General features: G+C 39.9%; 2 protein-coding genes across 2 annotated transcripts; both read right to left on the bottom strand.

The window, feature by feature from the left end:
• Window positions 1-4,942: 4,942 nt before the first annotated feature.
• LOC146720725 (uncharacterized) lies at window positions 4,943-5,671 on the bottom strand. The gene has a single exon (XM_085488104.1). The coding sequence runs from the start codon at window positions 5,669-5,671 to the stop codon at window positions 4,943-4,945; it is 729 nt and encodes a 242-aa protein (XP_085344230.1).
• Window positions 5,672-6,196: 525 nt separating this feature from the next.
• LOC146720724 (uncharacterized) lies at window positions 6,197-7,337 on the bottom strand. Its single transcript, XM_085488109.1, has one exon. It carries the CDS (start codon window positions 7,335-7,337, stop codon window positions 6,411-6,413), a length of 927 nt encoding a protein of 308 aa, XP_085344235.1. The 3' UTR covers window positions 6,197-6,410.
• Between the last annotated feature and the right edge of the window lie 2,197 nt (window positions 7,338-9,534).

Below are 9,534 nucleotides of genomic sequence, written 5' to 3'. Positions count from 1 at the left end.
TTTTGCCGTACGGTCGAAGAAGATTCTTACCTTTTTTTTAAATTCTGTCGGGCGATTCTCAAATTCTACTTTTTAAATTTTTTTTACGCCCCCTCCCCCGGGGGACAGGGACCCCAAACCAAAGGGGGAAGGTTTTTTTTTTTTTTGATGTCGAGAAGTTCGGTATTTAAACCAAAACTTTTAAATTTTTGGGGATTAACAGGGGGAAAAAGTTTTTTGGGAAAAACCAAAACAACAAATTTTTTTCTGGTACGTTTTGTAAAGGGCAAGATGTTTTCCTAAAAATTTTAAATCTTAAAAACGAACTTTTTTTTAAAAGCAGTAGTACAAAACGCGAAAGGGAAAAGGGGAAAAAAAATAAATATCGTTAAAAAATTGAAAAATTTGGGAAAAAAAAAGGGGGGGGGTTTTCCCAATTTAAACCAGGGGGCCCCCGCCCCCCTAAAGCGATGTTAAAAATTTTTTAATGTCTCCCACATAATTGTTTCAAGGTTTTTTTAATTTAAATGAAAGGGACTTTTAAATTTAAAAATCTCAATAAAAATAGTTTACAGAAAATTTTTAAAAAATTGTGATAAAACAAAGCTTTTCTGATTGTTTCAAAAAATTGAAATTTAAGGGGGTTGGGAAAAAATTTTTTGGGGTAAAAAATTCCAAAAAAGTATTTTTTTTTTTTAAATTTTTTGGGTAAAATTTTTGGGGGGTTGCCGAAGATCACCCCAATAGTAAATCAAAAAATATCGTCCTAAAAAACAAAAATTTTTAAAGAGATTAATCAAAGAACATTCCATTGACTACTAAAACCCCAAATTTTTCGGGTAGTTTTTTTCCCCTAAAAAAAATTTTTTTGTAAAAATAAACACTTTTTTTCTTCTGACAACACATCTTGAAAGGTTTTTGCCTGAAAAAAAATTTTTCTCCGTAAAAGATATTTTTGCCCCCGACTGATAAATTTCAATCACCGTAGTAATGAGAAAAAATGATTTTTTGGGGAAAAAAAAGGGTCGTTATTGAAGACGAATCCACTTAAAAAAAAAAAAAAAAATCCCCCAAAAAACAAAATAAAAAGCCAAACCCCCTTAATAAAACCCCCGGCAGAAAACCCGATTTGATTGACGTTTTTCCCCAAAAAATTAACCCTTTTAAAAACACTAATGGAAAATTTTCCCCTTTTTTTTGGTCCCAAAGGTTAAAAAAAAAAATTTCCCCCTACGCACTTTGGGTTTTCCCATTGGTAGCCCCCGTTTTAAAATTTTCTAAATATATTAAAAATTTTTAAAAATTCTATTTTGTTCCAAAATCTTTTTTAAGGACGGCTGCTTTTTTCCCCCCCGAAAATTTAAAAAAAAATCATTGACGCAATAATACTTTGATTTCTTCGATGGACCGCCCTTTTCCCCAAATTATTCCAAAAAAATTTGGGTTTTTAAACCGCGCTTTTTTAAAAGGGATGGAGTGCCCTTTTTTTCTAAAAACCAAAAATTTAGTCGAGCTCATTTTTTATATGCTGTCATTTTTTAAAATTTTCCCCTAGTTTTTTTTTTAAAGAAAATAATTGCAAAAAATAGCGTGCACGATACTCTTAAAAACTTGCCGATACCACGGAAAGAATCACTTTGTGTGAGGGGTTTTTTTTTTAAAAACGGGGGTTACTTTTTTTGGTCACCCCCGATACGTTTTTGATCCCCAAAGCCGGAAAAAAAAAAGGGAAAAAGGGTTTCGACCCCAAAAGGCAAAAAAAGGGGGGTTCCGACAATCAAAATGCAAAAAAACCGCGCCTTGATTTGGGAAAAAAAAGGGGCCGAAATCAATACAATGGGGGTTTAAATAAATCGGCACGCGCAAATGCCCCGTTCGGGGGGAAAATTTTTTTGGGTTTCGCTAAGCAAATTTTCCCATGGTCCTAAAAATTTGTCCGATCGCGCGACATTTAACTTTTCGCGGAGGACTTTTATTGACTTATATATATATCTTTTATTGCGTTATGATTACGTACGGGTTTTCAGCACGTGTCGATTTTTCCTATTATTAAGGCGACCTCCCGGTAGGGAATTATCGTTCGGCGTAGAATCCGAAATAATGTCTATTTAATTAGGTCGTACCGCTATGTCTTAGTCGTAATTGGCACCTACTGGCCCTCTACCAACCCCCACCACCGACCCTTCTGGCGCCGTGTCTTATCTTATCTTTCCCCCACCACCCGGCGTCTGGTTTTTCCGAGTGTGGTGAGGGGAGAGGGGTTGGGAAAAAAAAATGGCGACTTGGCCCCCGAAAGTGGGGCTGAGAATTTTTTATTTTTTTTTATTGTTTTTCCTCTGATTTCCTCGGGATTAAAACCTTTGGGGGCTTCGGTTCCGACTGGGGTCCAGTAGTTACAAACGGTTTACAGTCAAAGATTAGATGATTTTTTAAAGCTAAAGTTGCGTAGGGCGATGGGGGAGGGGTATACTTTGGGCAAATAGCCCCGTGGGAATCAAAGGTCGATAGGGTGGACGGGTGGTAAAACCCAGTTAGGGGGTATACGTATTGGAAAGGGATACGCGTCGAATCAAATGGTCGATATTGACGGGGGTTAAAAACATTTTGACCAAAAGCGCATCTTTTCGACGGGGATCGGGGGCCGGGTAGAAACGACAATGCCGTGGGTATAAAAAAAAACCACGCAAATATTTACGGCGAGCATTCCGACTCGTGTCACGATAAAAATAACTCATCTAGATTAAAGAAGCTTTGTTGAAAGATGTGGGTAAAATTTTTTTTAAAAAAAACATTTTCGGAAGAGGAATGAAAGAAATTGAACAAGGGTTTTTAAAATCAAATAGGGGTATATTTAAAAATATTTTTAAAACCCCAAATTTATTTTTTTATTAAAATTCATATTAATATTTTATTTTCCCGCTTGTTTTTTTGTGAGAAAAAATTTTACGAAATGTTGTTAAAACATCGTTATATTCACCTTCGAAAAAAAGTGAGAAACTGATCGATTAAGCCGCTACACATATAATAAAATACACGCTATGTCCCAAGTCTTGAAAAAATTCCCCTTGAAATTGTGAAATCCAACGAGGGTTTGGAGTTTTTTTCGTCGAAGTCGTGAGAAATCCGGGATAAAAGGGGGGGGAAATCCGTGCTGTCGAAAAGGGGCGGGCCTTTTCATCGAGTAAAGGCGTCAATTTTCTCCGGGTCGATCGTGTTGTCGGGTTGCGACGATAGCCGTCGACCTCGTCCACACCCTGGGAACTCTTTTCCCTGCATAGACTCCACCATGTCTGGCATCTAGATGACGAAGGGCTTGTAGAATTCGCGAGAGTTTTTTTTTTTTGCCCGAATCAACGAGTGTTTCGTAAATTTTGACCCCCCCCCATTTTTTTCCCCTTTCGACAATGCGTCCCTTTTTTCCCATCTTGGTTTTTTGAGAGTTTTTTAATGTCAGTTTGCGTCGAATGGAAATTTGTTTTGTTCTGTTTCTATCCGTCAACGTCGAAAGACGTTCAAATCCAAAACTCTCTTTTTCTTTTTTTAATCTGCTGTTCGTTGTTTTCTGATTTTTTCCCCCCTATTTTTTTTTTGTTTTATTCTCATTCCTCGCGGAAACGGCGGCCCGTATTTCGTCGCTATCGTCGAAGTAATTTCCCACTTTTTTCAGAACTCAAGTACTTTGTAAGGGGCAAAAGTTCTCGCAATTATTTTGCCACTTAGCCCCCCTTTTAAATTATAACATGGGAACGCGCAATGAAAGGTTCCAAAAAATTTTGATCCGTGATGACCCCCAATATTGTACGATATTCTCCTCACAGTAGTTTTTTTTTAAAACTGGTGAGGGACCCTCCAAAATTTTTTATATCCCCTGGAAATAAATCCCAAGTAGTTGGGTTTTTCGTTACCTCTGACTAAAAAGCAGCGCGCGTGTCCCCTTTCGATTTCGCGGAATGCGAGGAAAATATTTGGATTATGACCTTTAACCACTCGATACCGTATAATTTTGTGAGACCAAAGTTTTTCTCGTCTTGCTTTGCGGGTAATTTTCCAAAAGCGTATGGTGGCACATATCCAACTCGACAATCCCGGAACATCGTTGCGACAACGGCACTTCCTTTTCCCATAATTTTTGGCTCATCGCGGACCTTGTATTCCCGACATGTCTATTTGAATTTTCGTTGGGAGGGAAAAAGCTCTTAGCGAAACTTGCCCCTTTGTTTCGGTGCCTACAAACTGAATTCATTCTACGCGTTTTCATGTTCCACTTCGTGAATACGTCATCGATTTCAAACAAAGGAGGGGGAAAATTTTCTAATCGCGTATTACTACTGTGTATGAATACATGTTGGTGAACGAGCGTTAAAAGCTAACCGAAAAAATCGACGATAACTTGACGCGATGCGGCGATTTCTACGACATTATCGAATTCGGCGTAAACGATACAATTAATTGTTCGGTGAGTGCCCTTCTCGAATCTCACTTCTAACCGAAGACTTCCGTGTCTCACGAGATTCCAATGGACCGGCGCAATTAGCGGATAGATCGGGTGTAAGATCAAAAGCGATAACGTATATCCACTGAGAATAATCATCTCTACTTATAGAATTTCCCTCGTTCAAAAAATGGATACCCGTCCCTGAGAAGAGCGTATGATAAGCTTCGATGTAAAGCGGTTCGCGAGACGAGAAAACCGGTTGTAACGGTCTACTGGGTATTTGTGTACCGTCGACGTATAGCGAGAAGAAATTTATTCCGTAATTTTGGAAATTAAACGGATTCAATTTTCTGTCACCGTTAAACGCTTTATTATCGACGAAACCTACTATTATTCGTTTCGGTAATTGTCCCAGTATTACATTATCTAACGATTCACCCACAACCCCACTGTGAATCGTGAATGTTTTAATTTCAACTCTCGTAAGCGGATACTTGGCGGTAACTTTGCTCAGCATTCTAGCATGCGCTAGTAATACTCGGAACTTATTTTTGCTCTTCTCACCATTAGGCTTGCATCGAGTATACGAATTTTCGACGTGCAATTAGTTTCTATGAAACAAAACGTATCTTTCGAGCGCACGAGTCTCAACCGCACCTCGACGCCATTAATTAAGAATTTGTCCTGATTGAAAACGTCGCAATGGAGGTGACCTATAAGATCTAGCGCGCGCCCTCCGCGTATGTAACGAGCTCGTCTCGCTATAGCGGTATTGCCTTCCGCTCCTACTGTATCGTCCATGTGACCGGGTGTATCCGCATCCCATAAGCACGAGGTTAGATGGGAAGTTTTTGCGGGTGATGAATAATTTAACAACGCTTCGATGTACGCGCGGTACGCATAAGCGTTGTTTGGAGGCGACACGAGCTTTTGATTGAAATACACGTCGATTTGATTGAAGATGGAATGAAGAAAATGATTTACGGGGCCCACGTTGACGGCGGATCCGGTGGCGAGACCGGGTAGCGGCTCGGTTTCTACACGTACCCGAAGACTTAGTAACGTGTGTGTGAGATCTAAATATTCTTCTCCGTGACCCGGGATGACGAATTCTAGCGGGGAGTCGTCCGAAAGCGAGGTCACGGGTTTGTAATAAATCCATTGCGAACTTTCGATGCTAGTTTGCGTGGGCGGTAAAGAGAAGAGATCGAGCTCGCTCTTTAAACACTCGCTCGAGTGTGTGTGAAGAAATGACATTTTTTTCTTTCACCGCCTGCTCTACCAACGTTATTGTCACGAACAAGCGTATTTAGAATAATGGCGATTATGAAAATATATCGTATACTGTACGCTTTTTACCGCTATTAGCTTTACGCCGTTTCGCGGACAACTTGAGTCTTTTTACAGTCGAGCGATTTTTTCTCGTATTATTTTTAGTTTTTTTTGTATTTGTTCTTTTTTTCCCACGCGACTTGATTTTCGATAAACTTTTTTTCTTATTTGTCTTACGACGTTTACGCGATGCGGTTACCGAGGATTTAGCGACGTGAGTCTTAAGCCTGCCGAAAGGAAACTGCGCTACATGAATTTTTTCATCCGATTTATATCCCCTACCTTTCATTAGACTACTTATTTTTTCCCTAGCTTTTCTCTTAAGATTGTCACGCGATTGTTCAAAACGATGCTTGACAGCTACCTTTAACGGCATTTTATTTTCAACATCCTCGATTATATTAACCCCGGCGCGTAAAGCTTCTTTACCCACTGCCCCTAGTCCTCTAGTTAAATAAGGCAATACGCGTCTGAACATTCCTCCGAGAAAACTACCTATTCCATGACCTCGTTGATAGGGTGAACCGACAAAAACTCGTGGAATTCCACCGCCGCGAGTTCCACCGTTTTGTAATCCGTTATAATACTCCGAATAATAATCCATATTAATGAACAAAATCCTTCTTTCTTATCAAAAAAATCTTTACAGAGTATTTTTAAAAATCTAATCGATACGTTTAAAATGTAAAGTCACCGTTAACGTGCCGGATTCAAATGGTATATTTTTTCCAGTATCGTCTTTTATATCGATTTCAATCCGTCGGAAATTTGTTAGGCGCACCGGGATATAATGCGGAGGTGAGAAATATTTCACTTGATTCGTTCCATATTCGTAATCGCGCCCCATCCCTGTGACAGGCACTATTCGGAGAAGAGGAGTTTGCACATCGCCTGTTATGTAAGGTTCGCAAATATCGCAATAAACGAACAGTTTATCGGGAATACCCCGCACCAAACTACACGCTTCGTAACTATAGAATCCTTCGCGACGTACTCCATTTTCGTCAAGAGAACCGAGTTGAAGAAAAATTGAAGTAGATTTTTCTTTGGAATTAAGCTTAGATGTCGTGAGCATAGAACAATAGTGACTTCTCCCCTTAGGAGCGTTATAAATAAAATCAGCTAAACCGATCATTTGCAAAAGTCTATCGGAAAAATGCATATAATGAATCAGATTGCAACCAGCGGGACACGCGAGGAAGAAAAAAATACTACCGCCTGTAAATTTTTCTTGCTCCAAACGAATATGGGAACCGGCTTCTTTGCACGACGAATTAATCGTGGAGAGGAGCTCTTCCATATTATTATAAACGCCATTTGATATTACGGCTTCCTTCGAAGTTAACACCTCATCTTCTTTATTTTTCTCTTTAACTTGAGGGTCGATATCGACGAAACTGAGTACATTTTCTCCGCGCCTTACATGAAAAAAGGTATTAGGGAATTGGATTTCGCTCAACGCGACTTCCCAGTCACCGTGTAAGTGCAGCGATTGAGGTAATTCCGTAATGAACGATGAGGTTTTATTGTCAGGGGAATAGCGTATACTGCTATTGCTTGGAAGAACCAGAAGAAATTGATCCACCCTCATTTCGAAGAATAGTTAAATTCGAAGCGGGTATCCAGGAGTTAAATTTAGAAGGATACCCCTGCCAGCTAACTAATAATTGTTTATTGTTACCGCGTCCTCTGCTTTTTATCACACGATCGACGATAAATTCCTCGTCGCGTAAGTCTTTAATAACCGGTGCTAATTCTTGTTCGTAAAAAATTCCGTCTATAATTTCACCCGATAAATCACTTAATTCATATACGCGGGGTTTTCTCCATTCGAGAACTCGATGAATTCGAAATATCTCCTCGCTCCACTTCGCCTCGTATCCTTTCTCGAACGTTACTTTTGCTCTACTGACGCGTACGAGATCGTTCACGCGGTATTTAGCCTTTTGTTTACGCCCACGCTTCTTTTTCTTTTCTTTATCGTTATCCCATCGTCGTTTCATATTTTCACACGCGGTACGAGCATTTTCTCGCGTAACGACAGCGGGTTGCATTTTGATGGTGGAATGACGAGTATGATTGTAAGCGTGAACAATATCTTGTAAAACATCAAAGTAACGACGTGTATTTTTATGCGTAAAATAACGCCACATTCGCTCCTTGAGTGTTCTATTAAATCGTTCCACTATAGACGCTTTAATATCGGGATTGCGCGTTACGCGAAAACGGATGTCTTTTTCTTTTAAGAAATTTTGTACAGGGCGGGCGATAAATTCTTTGCCTTTGTCGGTCTGTAAGTATACAGGTAGTCGACCCTCGTTTCTCGAAAATATTTGTTGAAAGGCCTTTATTACGCAGGTAGCTGTTTTGTCACGTAAAGGTTCTACCCAAACAAATTTACTAAGCACATCGATAACCGTTAATAGATAAGAATAACCGTCATTATAGCTCTTGAGATTACGAAGATCGATTAAATCGGCTTCCCATAAATCATCGATATTTGTTACGTTATAATGTAAACGAGGAAATTTTCGTCGTACCGGCCGATGCAGCGTGTATGCATCCTGTGATTTAAGCCACTCGACGACTTTGTTACGCGTAAAATTCGGTTTAACGGCTCGCGATAAATTGTCCACCGCAGAGTAGCCTGCATAATGCGAGGGAGTCGTAATACAATTTTTCGAATTCCATCAATTGAGATTTATCCAATCGAGTAAACCTCTTCTTCTCTTTGACGGAGAAACTACGTTATATGGTAATGTTCTATCGTCGTCACCGTCGTCGTCGTCACCTTCTTCGTCGGCGGATATAAATTGCGTATCTCCTTCGGTTTCACTCGCTTCGTCTAACCTATGACTGTGCGATTTTGAACGTGTGATCGGAGTGGAGGATCCGCGAGGTAACGCGGTAGTAATATAGCGAGATCACGCGCCTACTTTTAATAACTTTTGATTTCCTATGAGACGCGGTGACGTACCTATGTCACGTAGTAATCGAGCAAACTGATTTCTTCCGGTTGCTTCTACCGTTTTTCTCTCGCGTACCGCATCGTTTATAAGTTCCGCGATATTCGAACCCTCCACAATGTCGCCGTCTATAGTTACGAGCCCTTGTCTATTCCAGTTAATCTTAGATGACGGAGTAAGGAGCAGTTGCTTCATTATCAAGCGTGCTTTACTACGATAACTTTTCGGAACACTATTAAGTATTTTTTGTATCATTTCCGCTGATTGAGCGCGTTTTTTCTCGAAACTACTACTACTAGCGGCGCTAATGTTACCGTCGCTGGTAATTAAAGTTTGCGTTTCCATAAGTTCATCGTCATCATCGAAGTTATCATCCTCTTGCTCTTTCGTGTCTTCGTCCTGTTCTCCATCGCGTTCATCGCTGCCGTGCACGTTTTTGCGTAAACGTTTTCTCGCAGCACGAATAAATTGAAGATAACGCTGAAGTACCTCCTTATACATTTTCCATCTTTCGTCCTCGCTGACCTGAGGTGTGAGATTCAGAATACGCCACATCTCTGCATCGAGCCGTGACAAAGGAGTTCCCGGGGTCCGTACGGAATTATTAGTATCATTTTCCACATTCGATATCTCGGTAATTTTATTCGATGAATTATCGGCCGACGCGTTAGAGGAAATTTCCGGTTGTCGCTGCAGTCTTTCGAGATTTTCCGACGAAATTAAAACCATTTTTTTTGCTCTTTCCATTATTGAATTGTAAATATTTTATCTTTTTCACATTTGACGCAACAAATATACACAGAATAGCGTCCCTTTTTTAAT

This window comes from Nylanderia fulva, unplaced genomic scaffold (assembly GCF_048542155.1).
Source record: "Nylanderia fulva isolate GAGA-0341 unplaced genomic scaffold, ASM4854215v1 Scaffold627, whole genome shotgun sequence".
NCBI lineage: Eukaryota > Metazoa > Arthropoda > Insecta > Hymenoptera > Formicidae > Nylanderia > Nylanderia fulva.
Note: the sequence above shows the minus strand (reverse complement) of the source record. Positions and strands in the feature narration are given on the sequence as shown.